Source organism: Lithobates pipiens, unplaced genomic scaffold (assembly GCF_037356315.1).
Source record: "Lithobates pipiens isolate NorthernLeopardFrog02 unplaced genomic scaffold, aLitPip1_a1.2 Scaffold_22, whole genome shotgun sequence".
Taxonomy (NCBI): domain Eukaryota; kingdom Metazoa; phylum Chordata; class Amphibia; order Anura; family Ranidae; genus Lithobates; species Lithobates pipiens.
The window spans coordinates 88846637-88864768 of NW_027507784.1; the positions used below are offsets into that span (position 1 = coordinate 88846637).

An 18132-nucleotide genomic window follows, 5' to 3' on the forward strand; every position below is an offset into this window, starting at 1 on the left:
TCTATTCCTCTAGTCCCTTTCCCCCTTTTTCTCTCTCCTTCCTTCCTCCTCTCTTCTTCCCCTCCTCCTCTTCCCATCTTTCCCCTTCCCTCTTCTCGTTTCCTGACCTCCCTTTCCTCTCTCTCCACCGCCCCTCCCCTCCCCCAAACCTCCCCTCCGACCTTCCCTTCTCTTCCCTCTCCCTCCCCCCCTCCCTTCCCTTTCCCCCTAGAGTTTTACTTCCTTCTCACTACTTCTCTTTCATTAACTTCACTCCTCTTATTACCTCTAACTCCTATTCCTTCTATTTAGTTACTCCACAGGGTCTTCCCCATCCTATATACCTACCCCACCTACCTAACCTACCCACTTCACCCTCACAGTGACAGTGTGAATTAAAGTGCCTTTACCCCGTACCTCCTCCCCCCCCTCGCTATCTTCTACTTTACTACTCCCCCCCTCCTCTTCCCCCCTCCTCCCACTATTTCTCTTACACACCACTATCCTCCCACTTTAATAAGTGCCCAAATTATTTCCCCTTTCTCTTTACCCTTTTTTTTCTTTCCCTTTCTTCCCCCCTTTCCCCTACCCCTCCCCCCCTTACCCCTACTTTCTTACCCTTCCCCATTCCTCCTGTCCTACTTGTGTTGTTACCTTATCTTTTCTTGTGTTTCATTTTTCTTTTCTCATAGACAATATAACCAACAGTATAATAACTAAATACCCAAGCCCCTGGGAGCACCAAAAAAAAGAGACGAAAAGAGAGAGAGAAAAAGGAGAGAAAAAAAAAAAAACCAAAAAGAGGAAAAAAGGGAGTTCTTAGATCCTTCTGCGATAGGTTGGAATTTAATGGAGGAGTTTTCTGAAGGGGTTAACCTCATTCATGCCTTATACAAATTATCATATATACATATTTATATAATTCATACATATCCATATTATATTTCCTTTTCCCCTTTTTCTCCTCTTCCCCCCCTCTTCCCTTGCCCTACCCCCCTTTATAAATTTTATACCTTTACCCCCCCCTCAATCAGAAAATACGAAGCGCTTCACAGATTTGCGTATCATCTTTACTCATTAGTGCCAATCTACCCATCATTACTCCTAGTACTACCCCAATGTGTTCTTGTGTGTTCTCATAGAAAGACTGTAAGAAAAAAAAAAAATAATAATAATAATTAAGTGAAATTATATTTTCTATTTTATATTTTATATATTTATACTGAATATTTCCCCCCCCCTCCTATTAACTCCTTTAGAGAGGAGTAGGCGGAGAGCACCCCTTTGGGTGTTTCCGCCAAACTTCTCTTTCTTCTCTACACACCAAAAAAAGACATTTATCAAAATAAAAAAAAAAACCTATGCCTTTCTTTACCCCATCCAACCAGAGAGAAACCTAATGTGCAACTACAAAACAACAGCAAAGAAAAAAAGGGAAAATTTCCCAACCTCTATCTTCCCATTCACATCTAACCCCCCCCCTCCCTCCCCTTCTGAAGAGAGAAAAAAAAAAAAAAAAGGGGGGGACAAAAAAAGGAGGGGACCCTCAACCAATTATCCTTCAGGGGACAGGGGAGACCCTGAGGAAACCCCAAAAAAAAAAAAAAAAAAAAAAAAGAGAAAAGGGGGAGGGGAACCTCCAATCCGTTCTTCTGAGAAGAGAGGGGGTGCCAATCAGGGGTAAATATTTTTCAAAAAGAATCCAAAAAAGTTGGACCCAGACAAAGTCTCACCCCCACCCCCCCCCCCCCCCACCCAATTGTTCCGCTGAAAATTGCTATCTAGTTTCTCCTCTTCTCTGGGGGTTTAAGTCCATCCCCCCTTCGAAAGGTCTTTGTTTTTTCAGGGGTCCTGTTATTGATTGGAGCCAGTTCGGAACCTCTAGGGCTTCTGTTCCTAAAAAGGAGAACAGATCCGGGAGTTCTGCCGGGTGTCGCAGACTAAAAGTCATCGCATCTTTTCTTACAGTCAACGCTATAGGGTATCCCCACTTATATGCCCCTCCTGTATGTTTAATTCTGTCCAAGAGTGGGCGCATCATTGCCCTTCGCTGCAGGGTAGCCCGAGATAAGTCGGGCAGTACTTTCACCTTTGCTCCATCATGCTCTATATCACCTGCCTCCCATGCTTTGCGACTTATTAACTCTTTCTGGGAGAAACGCAAGAACTTGCATATAACATCTCTCGGTCTATTTATATTTGTTGACGGGGGTCCTAGGGCTCTGTGCACTCTCTCAAACTCCCAATCCTGGGGGAGAGCAAGAGCTTGCAATTGTTGACAGATAGTTTGTACCGTAAGCTGCAGTGCGTCCCGACCTACTGTCTCAGGGATCCCCCTGAATCTCAGATTCTGACGGCGACTGCGATCTTCCATTTCCTCTATTTGCAACTGCATATTAGAAACACATAGAACATGTAAAGTCTGTACCTGCTCCAGCTGGTGTACGCGCTTCTCCAGGGATACCCTCTGATCTTCCTCCCTTAGTAGCCTGTCTGATAGGTGCTGCACTTCGGTTTGAACCAACTTCATCTCCCGTCTGAGTGTATCCTCAAACCTAGACACCATTGTTTCAATATCTGCACGTGTGGGAAGCGCTTGAAACAGCGCTCTAAGTTCTGGATTTCCCATAGGTAGCTGTGCATCTCCCTGGTATTCCTGGGGGCTCTCATTTTCCTCCCTCACCTCCTCTCTCTGTGGTCCCTTCGTCTTACCCGTCTGTAGCTGGGGCGTAGATCTTCTTCGTTCCTGCAACTCGTTCGTTTCTATTCCGGAGGACGCCGAAGCACCCTCTCTCGACTTGTCTCCACCTCCCATTGAGTCACGTGGTCCCGCTGATTGTTTCCTGGATACCGCCGCTCTCGTATGGGGAAAGAAGCGTTCTATCTCCGGCTGTTCCTTCGGCTTTTGTCCCCCCTTCTCCTTCTTCCTCATCCCCTGGGTAAACGCCTGCTTTGTGTAACTTGCTATACTTGCTCTGTGTCCCTTGCTAGAACACGCTGTTTGAAGAGGGGGGATCGATAGCCTATGTCCGTAGCATCATACGCTCTCTGTACCGCCTTGTTTAGAGAGAGTGGGGAGGACTAGGCGCGCTGTGCTGTGTCCGTAGCATTCCTGCGGGACCTGGTGGAGGGCAGGAGCCTGTACGAGCGTGTGTCTCCTACTCCGCCATCTTCAAGCCACACCCCCTCTACCTACAATACAGAAGTTGACCAAAGGTCTTATTTTTTTTTTTTTTTTTTTTTTAAGTGGACAGCATCAAAATAAAAAGGTGAGTTTTTTTTGTTTTTTTTTTAATGCATGCCATTAAAAAAAATAAAAAAATGGTTGGAGTTCAGCATTAAAAGGGCCAATTGAGACAAAACTGATATTTCAGCATTTGGTAGAAGCTGTAAAGTTAAAGTTTCTTCTATTTCTTGGGGACAGTATTGGTGAAATCCCTGCACAGCGGCTTTGCCCATTTTCAGATGCTCCCACTACCCCTGCTGGATTGTTTCTTTATTTTTTTAATACTCTGAGGAATGTCACAGGAGGATCTGGGCACACAAGGGTGGGCCGGAACAACCAAAACTGCCAGAGGGAAAGGACCAAAGTCGGGAATTACGGCAGGGAGAGCTCAATGTTGTAGCATCCAAGACATATAGGGAGCTAGGGAGGGAATAACCTTTTAACATAACCTTGTAAATTGTATCACACCTGCACAAAGTATACTCCTCACCGCCATTAGTGCAGCCTGGTTGTATCGTCTCAGAGATGCCCCGGCAGACTTGGCCATGTGACTGCGGTTCTGGGAATCATGCAGAGATTGAGAAGTTCCCCTTTTTGCTCGCACTGTGTACCGATGGAAGGTCTTGTGTTTGAACACCTCCTTCCTGTATAATAGCAAGACAAAAAAAAAAAAAAAAAAAAAAAAACCACAAGGTGATTAATAAAAAAAAAAAAAAAAAAAAAAAAAAAAAAAAAGAAGAAGAAGAAGAAGAAAGAAGAAGGAAGGGAGAACAATATAGGCACATCTAACCAAAGCTGGCCTCACATTACAACCTGAGAGGGCGGAGCAGATTCACATACAGAATTGCTGGTGTATAGTGCAACACTGTGCTATGGTGGGAAGAAAGTGAAACGTTTTTAATACATACCGGCCCACCTGTTAAATGAATGGTATAGTTCAGGGATATGCAATTAGCGGACATCCAGCTATTGCAAACCTAAAGTCCCATCATGCCTCTGCCTCTGGGTGCCATGCTTGTGGCTGTCAGTCTTGCTATGCCTCATGGGACTTGTAGTTCTGCAACAGCTGGAGGTCCGCTAATTGCATAACCCTGGTATAGTTCAAATCACTGGTGCTGTTTGCATGTATCCACTCATCCAAGTGGTTACATGTGAATACTGACCCTGGACGCACCTAGTGTGCATCCAGGGTCGGCATTTCTGCTGGGTTTTGGCTGCAGGCAATCATCCAGTTTGTATGAGAGTGTTATTGTGTCCAGAGGTGGCATTTAATCCCCTCTGAATGCAGCAAAATAAAGCCGGCCATAGATGGGTTGCAGGAAAGAAAACTGATCAATTCCCCCATCAACACAATCAATCAGTGTTGATAGGGGGGAATCCCTCTCGCTAAGCTATTGTGTTCTCACCAGCAGGGGGGCCATCACAGCTGGCAGAACACACAGTGATTATTGCTGGCAACTATAGCCACTGGCAATAATCACATAAAATATCCAAAGTGCTGGTTGTACCAAAGTTGATTGATTGATCAACTTGGGTACAATCAATCTGGCCATACATGGTTCGAATCTCAGCCGGTCCCTACTAATCCAGCCAAGATACAACTGTTCGTATGCAACTTAATGCGGAGTTCTGTTCAGTGTAGCTGCTGACATTTAACAAAACACACTCACTTGCCCCACGGTCCAGCGATGCAGCCGCCCGAACCCTCGGTTCTCTCTGCTGCCAGCATCATAAGAGTGGGTACCCGGCTGTGAAATGTGGTATGTGAGGGGGTAAGGAGTCCTTAAAGTGGTTGTAAACCCTTACAACACACTTTAACCTACAGGTAAGACTAGATTAAGGCTTACCTGTAGGTGGTGCAAATATCTCCTAAACCTACATGGTTTGGGAGATATTTACAACTCCCCGTGCAAGGAGTCCTTCCTCGCATGCGCCCATGTACTCGGTGCACGCGCACTTTAGAAGGGTCACGGCGTACCGTTTTCATTAAACTACATGCCGTGACTGGCGGCGCACATGCGGGAGTGATGTCACGCGACTCTGGCCAGTCACAGAGCCGGAGTCCGTGACCCCAAAAGAAAGATGGACGCTTCCAGCCGGTGAGGAAAAATCGGGGGCATCGCAGGATCCTGTGTCAGGTAAGTGATACATAATGGGCTACTATGCAATGCACAGTAGCCCATTAGGCTTTGCCTTTGCAGGGAAACAAAGAGGAAGTAAACCCATAAGGGTTTACTTCCTCTTTAAAGCAGAAGTTCCACTTTTGAGTGGAACTCCGCTTTAACTGCACATATTCAGCCATGTAAGACTAGCCAGACATGAGGACCCTTGGCGTGGGTGGTGATACATATTTTGGCAAAAATACAATTAAATTATACTTTCTGCCACTTTAAAAGGCAATACAATGAGGGGAAAGAAAGTGTGTATAGATATCCTTACCCCTTAAATACTGTGCCAGCAAAATGTCCTCCTCCAGCCATAAGAATCACCACTGTTGGTTGGTCCTGCAGACACTTTACACAGCTCAGTAGTTGTTCTGGGCTCACTTCCATGTCCTGAAATTACACAGATTGCCTTTAATAACCGAATAGTGTTTAGCTGTCCATGTGCGGCAGTCATTGTGAATTTACCTTTGTTACCCCCAGTACACAGCGGTACACTGACAGCAGTTTCCCCTGACCATTTCTGAACAGGACCCTTTGGGAGCGGTTTGGATGACCCAAGTCCAGAGAGGACTCTAAACTGGACTCGAGGGACGTTCTTGAATCCTCTTCATCTGAGCTCTCCGAATCCGAGCCAGAAATACTGGACACGTCCCCTGCAAGAGAGCAAAATCAGATTTCTTGCCACACTCCTTGTTACCTTTTACCTGTATCCCATCCACCTGCCCCTTGTCATGTCCGTCATTCCTCTCACCTTCCTGCGTCTTGTTCTGGAAGTCTTCCTCGCTCAGAACGCCTGCCCCCTTGATTCTCCGTTTCAGATTAAAGCGATGCCAGTCCAAAGTGTAATGCTCTTTCTTTAAAAAGGAAATATACAGAGAGGAATTTATTTTTAACAGAAAAGTTTTTATCTCAAAAATAAAGAGATGACAAACATACAAAGAACCATAAAAGGCACACAGTTCACTTAGAGAGTACAATACACCTAGTACAGAACAACAATATTGCAGTGTGCTTTACATGTGGGGGATGCAAACAAGCGGCACTTTCCCTTTTTGGGGGGAAAATACAATTTGAAATGTGAACAGACAGAATCTGGGGCAGTTGTACATGGCAACCAGTTTCTATTATTTTCAAAGTTTAACGAAACAAGCGAAGGATAGAAGCTGATTGTTTGCCATGGACAGTTCCTCCAGATTATGTCTGCTCCCGTTTTGATAAAATTTCCTCCATAGTCTTTTAAATACGCATGTAAAAGAGTTGAGCTTGATGGAAATAATCTTTTCAGTGTGTACAAATCTCAATCCTATGTATCGTTTGTAAATTTATATGAATACGGGCGCAGTGATATTTGCTCATTAGATACCAAGACTTTGCACTGCTGTAAAATGCTTGTGCGTTCCAGCTTTTTATTACAATGCAAAGCTATAGGGGGAGATTTACTAAAACCGGTGCACATGAATCTGGTGCAGCTGTGCACAGTAACTAATCAGCGTCTAACTTCATTCAGCTTGTTCAATTAAGCTTTGTCAATAAAACCTGGAAGTCGATTGGTTACTATGCACAGCTGCACCAGATCACCACTGTAACATGTTCTCACTGCTGCAGTGGCTCCTCGTTGTCCTCTGCCCGTGACAGCAGTACGGGGAGATGTTCCCTGTACTAACTGTCACTTTTTGAAACCAGCAAGGCCAGGCGAGTCTCCATCCACACTGCTACATCATTCATTCGCAGAGCTCTGTGTATGAGTGAACTACAAGCCCCGACAACCTTTGCGGCTGTCGGGTTGTAGTTCTCAATGAACTATCATGGTTAAACTCCCTCCCACTGAAAAGATTTTTCTCTATGCCAGGGTACAGTATCTGCACACCGCTTTTATATCCCCTCTCAATCATCTCTTGTCCAGAGAGAAGGAGTTTAATGCTTGTAGTCGTTCCTCATAGCTGAGATCGTTCATTCCTTTTATTAACTTTGTTGCCCATTCTCTGAACTCCAGTTCCAGCGCATCCTTCCTGAGGACTGGAGCCCAGAACTGGACAGCATACTCCAGGTTGTGGCCGGACCACTTGTAGAGTAGGAAAATTATCATTCAGTATGGAGAGGGAAAAAAAATAAAAATCGAATTGGATAGGCAGCAGAGTACGCCTCTTCTAGATGGGGTGATAGTTGGGCACCTCTTCTAGGGTGATAGTTGAGCGCCTCTTCTAGGGTGATAGTTGAGCTCAACTGTATCAAACAGCTCTCTAGAGAAAGGAATTAAACACAGAGCCATACACGTGTCTGAAAGGAATCCCAATAACAGTTACCTGTTCCTCTCTGCTGTCAAACGTGGACTGACAAGTAGTGCAGCTCATCCGATTTGAAATTTCCAGGATGCTGGACCCTCTGCTTTCAGAATTTTCTAAAAGAAAATGATAACTACATAGTTACATAGTGAGTCAGGTTGAAAAAAGACACAAGTCCATCTAGTTCAACCACAAGAAAAATAAGAATATAATAATATCATACAATCCCATATACCCAATTTTATACCCACAGTTGATCCAGAGAAAAACCCCAGAAGAGCATAATCCAATTTGCTAAGGCAGTGGAAAAAATTCCTTCCTTATCCCCGAGAGGCAAATCAGATTTTCCCCGGATCAACTTTACATATAAATGTCAGTACCCAGTTATATTATGTACATTTAGGAAATAATCCAGGCCCTTCTTAAAAGCAATCCACTGAGCTGGCCAGAACCACCTCTGCAGGGAGTCTATTCCACATTTTTCCACATTACACAGCTCTTACTGTGAAGAAACCTTTCCGTATTTGGAGATGAAATCTCTTTTCCTCTAGACGTAAAGAGTGCCCCCTTGTCCTCTGTGATGAGCGTAAAGTGAATAACTCAACACCAAGTTCACTATATGGACCCCTTATATATTTGTACATGTTAATCATATCCCCCCCCCCCTTAATCTCCTCTTATAAAGAGGGAATAAATTCAGTTCCTCTAATCTTTCCTCATAGCTGAGTTCCTCCATGCCTCTTATCAGTTTGGTTGCCCTTCTCTACACTTTCTCCAGTTCCCCGATATCCTTTTTGAGAACTGGTGCCCAAAACTGAACTGCATATTCCAGATGAGGTCTTACTAATGAATTGTACAGGGGGGCAAAATTATATCTCTCTCTCTGGAGTCCATACCTCTCCTAATACAAGGACTTTGCTCGCTTTGGAAACCGCAGCTTGGCATTGCATGCTATTATTGAGCTTCTGATCTACCAAAACTCCCAGATCCTTCTCCACTACGGATCCCCTCCAGTTGTACTCCCCCTAGAATGTATGATGCATGCATATTCTTAGCCCCCAAGTGCATAACTTTACATTTATCAACCTTAAACCTCATCTGCCACATAGTCGCCCAATGGTACATGTTGTAAAAAAAAAAAAAAAAAAAAAAAAAAAAAAAACTAGGTATGCAAGACATGACATAACTTTGAGCTGACCTCCGGCCTTCCCTTCAGTCTTGCACAGTTGTACAGACTCCTCTCCTGGACTGAAATGGCTTACTCTGATTTCCCTGCACACTGTGAGCTTCTCACAATGTGCGGTAGAAGATGTTGCATATCAGATAGAACCTGCTTCATATCCTGGCAGGAGGAGGTCCAGCATCTTCTAGCCCTTTCCTCCCCTAACCTGACTGTCTTAGGCCCACCACTTTCGATCAATGGCTTTAAGTTTTTTCAATCATGGAGACTTAAACAGGCCATGCATTATACACTTTTCTTATTCTATTTTCTTTAGATTTACCTTCAACTATGTAGTGCGAGGGCCTGCCTGGTTGCATTCAAATGGAAAGTGCTGTGCTGTGACCTCATATTAGATGGTTTTGGTAAATCGAATAGAAAATCGTACAAGAAAATGGTATAATCTATGGTCAGCCTTAGAGTCCTTTCACACTGGGGCGGCTTTGCATTAGCGGTAAAGCGCCACTTGCTTTAGTAGCGCTTTATTTCTGTTTTAATTGTGCTTTTCAGCCGCTAGCGGGTCACTTTTAACCCCAAAGGAGGGGTTAAAAGCTCCCATTTTGCGGCGCTTTGGAAGCGCTGCCCATTCATTCCGACGGGAAGGGCGTTTTGGGAGCGCTGTATACAGTGCTCCCAAACTGCCTCAAAGATGCTGCTTGCAGGACTTTTCAGAATGTCCCGCAAGCGCACCGCCCCAATGTGAAAAGTCACACTTGAATGAATGGGAGGCGGTTTTCAGGCGCTTAGCAGAGGCAATTTCCAGCGCTAAAGTGGCTGAAAACCGCCTCAGTGTGAAAAGGGTCTAAAGCCTCCTACACTCGATCGGATTGTTGGCCAACAGAGCGTCAGACTATTTGTCCGAAGGGCGTGTGCCTGGATTTCGTCTTGCATACTAATGGCACACAGTTGTCGGCCAACAAACACGAACGTAGTGACTTACTATGTGGAATTTCAGCTCTTGAGCGCCACACGTTGGGCACCTTCTGCTAATGTCGTGTTTGATGAGCATTAATTCCGAGCATGCATGTTTGTACTTTGAACTTTTGTGTGACAGACTTGTGTACAGACCATCAGAAAATCTGACAACAGACCGTTTACTTGCCTGCCATCCAACATTTGTTGGCCGAAAGTTGGACAACAATCGTCCGATGGAGCGTACCGACGGTCAGATTTTAGACAAACAGCCTGTCATCACACAATTCCCTGCCGAAAGTCCGATCGTGCGTACGAGGCTTTAGCCTCTTATGTGGGCGTTACCTAGGGCGGTATCCATCAAAAGCAGCCCGCCTGGGAACTCCCACTTCTCCAGATCCAAAATCCACCCATCAAGGCATCTTGACATTTGCATAACTCCACCCAAGAGCCAGCCCACTGCTTGCATAAGGTCTAGGGCTGCATTCACACCTGAGGGTTTTCAGCTCATGAAAAAGCTCGTAAAACGCATATAAAATAACATCTGAAAAACACCCAACAAGCAAAATCCCATTCATTTCAATGGCACCTGTTCACATCCAAGCATTTTTTCATCTGAAGCAAAAAGCCTAAAAAATGCCCTCAGCTCAAAAAAAAAAAAAAAAAAAAAGGAGAACATGAGCTTCTTTGGGGCAGATTACAGGTGTTTTTCTGCCTTTTTACATTGGTGACCTTAACAAAATCGCTGTAAAAAACGCACGACTTTGAGGCGCTCAGGTGTGAATGCAGCCTTAGGGTTCTTGAGAGGCGTACTGAGGCAGGGGGGCTGTGACACTTTCAGGAAGCCATGTACAGCCCCTTCTACCAGCCATAATCTGCCTGCTTTGCATAGAGAAGCACAGAAACCCAGCAATGACATCACTGGGTCCAAAATAATGTATTAAAAAGGTTAATAGTTTTTTTTTTTTTTTATTTCATTAGCATATCAGGGGAATTAGGATGCAGAGAAGACAAAATATAAGCAGATTTAAGGTCTTCACCGCCGTTCCCGGCATTACATAAGTGCTGCTCAGTCTGGAGGGGGGGGGGGGGGTGAGCTTCTCTCCGCCAGAAGAGAAAAGAAAGGATCTGCATTTTCACCAGACTGTCCTGTAGACTGTAAGAAAAAGTTGTTGTTTTTTCCTGCTATTCATTCTATCGAATGCAAAAAAACAGATACCTTGAACAGTATAGTTCTTGCTAACACAGACAGTTCTTTTTTCAGTTACCGCCATACACAGGTCTGTCCCTGGTTTTCAGCCTCTCTCCCTATTGAGACGCAGAGAATTATAAAGCAGAGTGTAGATTCTTACCTGGGAGTTTCTGTTTATCTTCTGCAAATCCCTCTTTTGCATTTTTATTATTATTCAGGAAAAGTTCTGAGAACAAATCACTTTCTGGGTTCAGGTCAAAGAGGCACAAGGTCTGTGATCCGGGGGACCTGCCAACGTTGTTAAGAGAAGAGCGTAAGAAGAAGAAAGCATGTCATCAATTAACCACTTCAGCCCCGGGAAGGATTTACCCCCTTCATGACCAGGCCATTTTTGTGCGGTTGTGCGACGCTGTACCCAAAATGCCCTTTCCCCCCCCCCCCCATTTTTTGATTACCTCTTTGGTTTTTATTATTTGTGCTATTAACTAAAAAGACTGACAATTTTGGGAATAAAAATATGAAAATTTTGAAAAATAAAAACAAATATTTTTCTTACTTTCTGCTATAATACATATCAAAAAAATATATAGAATAATAAAAAAATTCTATATACACACACACATTTTATATATATATATATATATATATATAATTTTTTTTCTATATTATAGCAGAAACAATAAAAATGTATGAATAAATTTGTTTTGTGTATATATATATATATATATATATACACACACACACACATACATACACACAAAACAAATGTATTCATCAGATTAGACCAATAAGTATTCTGCTTCATATTTTTGGTAAAAAAAATTATTCGCAATAAGTGTATATTGATCGGTGTGTGCAAAAGTTATGGCAGCTACAAAATAGGGGAAAGATTTAGGGACCTTTTTTTTTTTTTTTTTTCTTTTTTTATGTTTTTGGCGGGGATCAGTGATTTTTAGAGGGACTGCAACATTGTACTGAACAAATCTCACCCCAAGTGACACTTTTTGGTGACCAGTGACACCAATACAGTGATCAGGGCTATACAAATGCACGGGTCACTGTATAAATGTCACTGGCAGGGAACGGGTTAACACTAGGGGTGATCAAAGGGGTTAAGTGTTCCCTTGGGAGATGCTAACTGTCAGGGGGACCGGACTGACTGGGAGTAGAGAGATTAATCTCTGTTCCTGATCACTAGGAACATCTGATCTCTCCCTCTTCCCTGTCAGAACGGGGATCCGCCTCGTTTACATTCTGCCTCTCTTCACCATGATCGCGGGAGACCGGCGGACATCGAGTTTGCCAGACCTGCGGATGAGCTCCCGCGGTGCGCGCACCCACTGTATCTAGTGCATGGACCGCCGTAGAGGTACGTCGTTGGTTTTGTGCAGCCGGCCGCCCTGCCACAGTATATGTGTGGTGGGCGGTCAGGAAATGGTTAATAAAGTAAATAAAAGCAAAACTTTTTAATAGATTTGGATAGAATCGGGTAGCTTTGAATGCCCTGTCAGGTTTTAGTCGCCGTCTGTGTCCCCGTTAGGGAAGTTCACTCTCGCAAACTGTTCCGGTCACCAATATCACCGGGAACAATTTTGAGTTGCCCCCAAAACAGGTAGAGAGGCGAAAACTTCCAATGGGGACACCAGTTCCGGAGACCACTAAAGGCCCGTACACACGGTCGGACTTTTTGACAACAAACATGCAAATTAGCTGTTTTGGAGCAACATCCGACTGTGTGTACGCTCCATCGGACAAACTTTTTCTGTTTTCATCGGACTTTTGTTGGCTGTGCGAACGGACAAACTTTCTGGCAACAAAAGTCCGATGGAGCAAAGTCCTACCGTGTGTACGCAAAAGCATCGGACTTTTGTACAAGGTACAAACACGCATGCTCAGAACCATTGCAAACGATCAGACTACAATACAGAAGTTGACCAAAGGTGGCGCTGGAGTCATTGAACGTCCTCTTTTGAAGCGGCGTCAGTACGTTGTGACGTCATTACGTTCGTGTTTGTTGTCAAAAAGTCCGACCGTGTGTATGCAATACAAACTTGTGGACAACACACTTTGTACAAAAGTCCACGGAAAAGTTTGTACAAGTCCGACCGTGTGTATGGGGCTTAAGAAAGGATTTTCCTTATATTTGAAAGATATTCTCTCACTTCTTGTTGAGTCAATAGGAAGTGAAGAGAAATTTCCCTAATGAGACACAGATGGGAAGAAGAAAAAAAAATTGATAGCGGTTTTAACACTCCCTTTGGCTACTTTGGCACTGGGGCGTTGGCGGTAAAGTGCTGTTATTTTTAGCGGTGCTTTCCCGTTGTTTTTGCGGCCCTTTCTAGCCACTAACGGGGCGATTTTAACCCCCGCTAATGGTAGGAAAGGGGTTAAAAGCAGCGCTTCCCATTGATTTAATTGGGCAGAGGCACTTTAGCAGTGGTGTATACACCGCTCCTACAGCGCCTCAAAGATGTGGCTTGCAGGACTTTTTTGGGCGTCCTGCCAGCGCACTGCTCCAGTGTGAATGCACTCGAGCTTTCACACTGGAGTGAGAGGAGGGGCGCTTTACAGGTGCTATTTTTAGCAGTGTAGAGCCTGTAAAGCGTCTCAGTGTGAAAGCAGCCTTACACTATCCAAAGTGAACAAAAAAAAATAATTGCCTTTTTACCCTCTTCATCAACTTTCCCCCATCCATTCACCTCCTGCCTCCCCTCTCACATTCATTATTTTACGGGGGGGTTGGGGCATGTTTGCAGTGCCTGAAGTGTTCTGGGATACCCATGTCATGGATCTCAGGAGGCTGCAACGTAATCTACAGAGCATGTGTGTCATCCTGTGGTGGCTGCATAACCCAAAAGAGACAGTTGTCACCCCCAAGACCATCAGAGGTACATACCTCATAAACATTTTGAGATGGGAATGAGGGACACCTACTAGCAAACGTATGTGGGTATAGGACAAGCCCCCCTGCCACGCCCCTTAAAGGGGACATATCCACAAAAAAGGGGGACAAATGAGGAGGAAAGAGGGAAATCGCTCAAAATCAGGTTACAGTCCCGCAAAATCAGGGACAGTTGGGAGCTATGGAGTTACAGCTGCGCAAGATTGGGTGTACTGCGCTTGAATAGGGGGGATCTCCCCCCATTGCTGGATCTCCAGGCATGCCAGAATATTTTGGTGCATACACTGACTATAAAGATAAGAGGGGGAGGGAGGAAAATAGGAAGGGGGTAGTGAAGATCCGCTTTATGAATGTTCTAAGCTGCATAAGATCAGTACATTTGCCTGATAGGGATGAGTGTCAGTCCAAACCCACCTGAGCTATCCCACCAAGAAGCTGCCAACAACCAATCATAAGGGGCATCCCCGCTCCACAGTCCTGCATTTGCAAGGGGTGTGTATTCACTCACCGGGCACGTTATTAGGTACACCTTGCTAGTACCGGGTTGGACCCCCTTCATTCTTCGTGGCACAGACTCAACAAGCTGTTGGAAATATTCCTCAGAGATTTCGCTCCATAGTGACATGATAGCATCACACAGTTGCTGCAGATTTGTCGGCTGCACATCCATGATGTCAATCTCCCATTCCACCACATCCCAAAGGTGCTCTATCGGATGAGATCTGGTAAGTGTGGAGGCCATTGGAGGACAGGGACCTCATTGTCCAGTGGTGAGATGATTGGAGCTTTGTGACATGGTGCATTATCCTACTGGAAGGAGCAATCAGAAGATGGGGACATTGTAGTCATGAAGGGATGGACATGGTCAGCAACAATACTCAGGGAGGCCGTGGGGTTTAAATGATGCTCAATTGGTACTAACGTTTTTCCAATCTTCTATTGTCCAATTTTAGTGATCCTGTGCGAATTGTAGCCTCAGTTTCCTTTCCTTAGCTGACAGCTTCTGCTGCTGTAGTACATCTGCTTCAAGGTTCGATGTGTTGTGCATTCAGAGATGGTATTCTGCATACCTTGGATGTAACGAGTGGTTATTTGAGTTACTGTTGGCTTTCTATCATCTGGAACCAGTCTGCTCAGTCTTCTTTGACATCAACATGGCATTTACTTCCACACAACTGTCGCTCACTGGATATTTTCTCTTTTTCGGACCATTCTCTGTAAACCCGAGGGATGGTTGTGCGTGAAAATTCCAGTAGATCAGCAAGTTTTTGAAATACTGAGACCAGCCCGTCTGGCAACGCCAACCATGCCACATTCAAAGTCACTTAAATCCCATTTCTTCCCCATTCTGATGCTTGGTTTGAATTTCAGCAAGTTGTCTTCACCACGTTTAGTTGCTTAAATGCATTGAGTTGCTGCCATGTAAGGATGGGTTCTGGCGTGTTGGCAATCCCACCAGGAAGCCAACACTATGTAGCGCTAATCACAGGCAGTGAGACATTTCCCGGTCTCTGCAGCTGCGCAGTGTCTGCTTCCTGGCGGGCTAGGGGTACATGGGGGGTTGCCAACACGCCAGAGCGAATCCTTGCTGCCATGTGATTGACTGATTAGAAATTTGTGTTACCAAGCAATTGAATAGGTGTACCCAATAAAGTGGCCGGTGAGTGGATGTGTAACTGTGGGTAGGAATGGGCTTGGGGGATGTTCGAAAATCCCTCGTGCCCGATCCCACCAGGGGACCACCGTACACCTCTAATCACAGGCAGTGACACATTTCCTGGTCCACAGATCAGGAAAAAAAATTGCTGTGTGCCGCTAAAGTGTTCGGGTTTGACTTGAAGGAAAGGTGGCAACCCTGAGACTAGGTAGAGTTGCCACCTTTCCTTCAAGTCAAACCCGAACACTTTAGCGTCACATAGCAATTTATTTTATGGTATAAAACTATACATATATTTTGCAATTAACATTTCTAATCATGAGTCCCCTTTAAATCTAAATCCACAGAGTTCCCCTTTTACATCTGAACTCACAGAGTTCCCTTTCACTGTAAGGGAGAACTCTGCAGACTCTGATTTATGGGATCTAATGTAACATAAGGGATGCTCTGGAAACCCTGATTTAAGGGGGAACACTGAAAACTGACATACGGGGGAACACTGTGGCCTCTGCTTTAAAGGGGAACTCTGATGGAAGGGGTGCTCTGAGAACCCCGATTTACCTTAGTGTTCTCAGAGGCAGTCACAGACAGGGATGGATGGTGAGCTCACTCATCCCTTGGCAGTCAGCACCTCTCATCCAGATGCTTAACTTCAAATTTCCAACCCCCACTTTTTTTCTGAGGAGCATGGGCAGACACAGAGGGGTAGGGGCGGGAGGAAAAGGAGCAGATCGAGCCCTCTCTCCTCTCCTGTCTGTGTGTGGAGGGGAATTGTTAGTGCTGGCTTTGGGCAGCGTGAAAGAGTAACAGACACTCTCGATTTAGACACATGCAGCCAGCAGCCCTGCTGGGAGGCCAGTCTGGTCTGAATAATGTGGCCGGGTTTCAGGCTGAAACCTGGACACATGATTCCAAACCCGAACAGTCCGGTTGAATCCCCGGACAGGTGGCAACCCTAGTCTCAGTGCCTGTGATTAGAGGTGTACAGTGTCAGCCTTCCGGCGGGATCGGGCAAGTGGGTTTTCAAACACGCCCGAGCCCATCTCTAGCTGTGGGCCAGGGAATGCCTCTGGCACTTGTGATTGGCTGTCGTCTTTGACAGCTTCTTGGTGGGATAGTTCAGGTGGGTTCGGACTGCTCCCTGGCTGTGGTACTGATCCATTGGCTGCGGTGATTTCTGAGCCACAGACATAGAACATGTATGTACATAGAGTTCTGATTCCATCTGTCATAACTGTTCCAGGTAAAACAGCACTGAAGCAGGAGGATCAGCAGCCAACTAGTATTCCAGAAGGAGGGGTTGTGTCATGTCAGCTACACTTCAATAGAGAATAGAGAACAATGAACATTCTCCCTCTCCCTGTGTAGCATATGGCAGGTCCCATCTCACAACCCTACAGAAGACCCCGCCCCTCCCAATCCTCCTGTATTGTAGATGAGGAGCACACAATATATAAATAACATAATACAGCAGAGAGACATGACAGGCACTCTCACCCCTCCATGCTGCTCACGTGAGATCCAGCCGTCCCTTTACTTCCGCATATGACCTCACTTCCGCCCAGCCTTTCACAAGGAGGTCTGGCTGCAAAGTGGAGCTCTATGTTTAACAGGAAGCATGTGGCCTCCACTCCACTCTTTTTTTTTTATTGAACTTTATTGTAACAAACAATGAATGGCTGTAGCTCCACTGTCCACAGCGGCGTCGCACACGCGCAGTCCAGCGGGTGGCCAAATGTGATAAGTAGCCGAATGTGACACCGGTGTTTCCTCAGATTAGCATGCCTCCCAATTTATTAAAGCAGTGTTTTGCCCAAAAAAATTAAAAATTAAAAGCCAGCAGCTACACGTACTGCAGCTTCTGGCTTTTAATAATAGGATTACCTGTCCTGGAGTCCAGCGATGTTGGCACGGCAGCTTACGTTTTCATCAGCTGTTGGGTGCTGCCGCCGCCATTGCAGGTAAGGGTACCCAGCAGTGTAGCCTTACGGATTCACGCAGGCGAGCATGCGTGAGGCTCCGCTCCTTTCTCCTATTGGCCCTACTGGTCCTACTAGCAAATACTGTAGCTGCTGACGTTTAATTAGAGACACTTACCTGTCCAAGGATCCAGTGATGTCAGCACCCAAGCTGATTCTCCAATTGGCTCCGGGGGCAGGTGCCGGCATCTTGACTGAAGGGAGCACTGCGCTTTGTGAATGGTCCCACATTATTCTGTGTGTGCCTCAGAAGGCTGCAGGGGGACAGAGGAGGGGCCAAACAGCGTTGTAGATTTTTAGATTGAGAAAATAAAAAAAACATTGATCTAATGCTTAAAAAATAAAAATAAAATGGCCTTGTTTACATTGGCCGTGAACACCTTTACTCTGTTCATCTCTGTGACCAGACACTGCCAGCGTCGGATCTGTTCTCGGCCTTCACGATCAGCCAGGTAAGCCAGAGAACCACCAGAAAACAACGGGGTTATGGCATCTCACTGCAGCTATAACCCCAGTATTATACATCAGTCATGATGCCAGTTAGGTCAGCAAGTGGTTACTCAGGTGAACCCACATGGTTAGGTTTCAACAAACTTCACTGACAATATAGCTGCGTTTC

General features: G+C 45.3%; 1 protein-coding gene across 2 annotated transcripts in view; it reads right to left on the bottom strand.

Moving 5' to 3' along the window:
* The window catches only part of ANKZF1 (ankyrin repeat and zinc finger peptidyl tRNA hydrolase 1), a 56259-nt gene extending 39146 nt beyond the window's left edge, over positions 1-17113 (bottom strand). Inside the window, exons 1-7 of one of the 2 annotated variants that reach the window (XM_077447857.1) lie at positions 17032-17113; positions 11136-11263; positions 7674-7768; positions 6122-6224; positions 5836-6023; positions 5645-5760; positions 3696-3849 (exon numbers count right to left, since the gene is read on the bottom strand). In XM_077447857.1, coding sequence (XP_077303983.1) covers positions 3696-3849; positions 5645-5760; positions 5836-6023; positions 6122-6224; positions 7674-7768; positions 11136-11263; positions 17032-17039 — 792 coding nt within the window. In that variant the 5' untranslated portion in view covers positions 17040-17113. Of the gene's footprint in view, positions 1-3695; positions 3850-5644; positions 5761-5835; positions 6024-6121; positions 6225-7673; positions 7769-11135; positions 11264-14385; positions 15091-17031 lie in introns of those variants that run through there. The other variant, XM_077447858.1, reaches the window with a different exon arrangement.
* Between the last annotated feature and the right edge of the window lie 1019 nt (positions 17114-18132).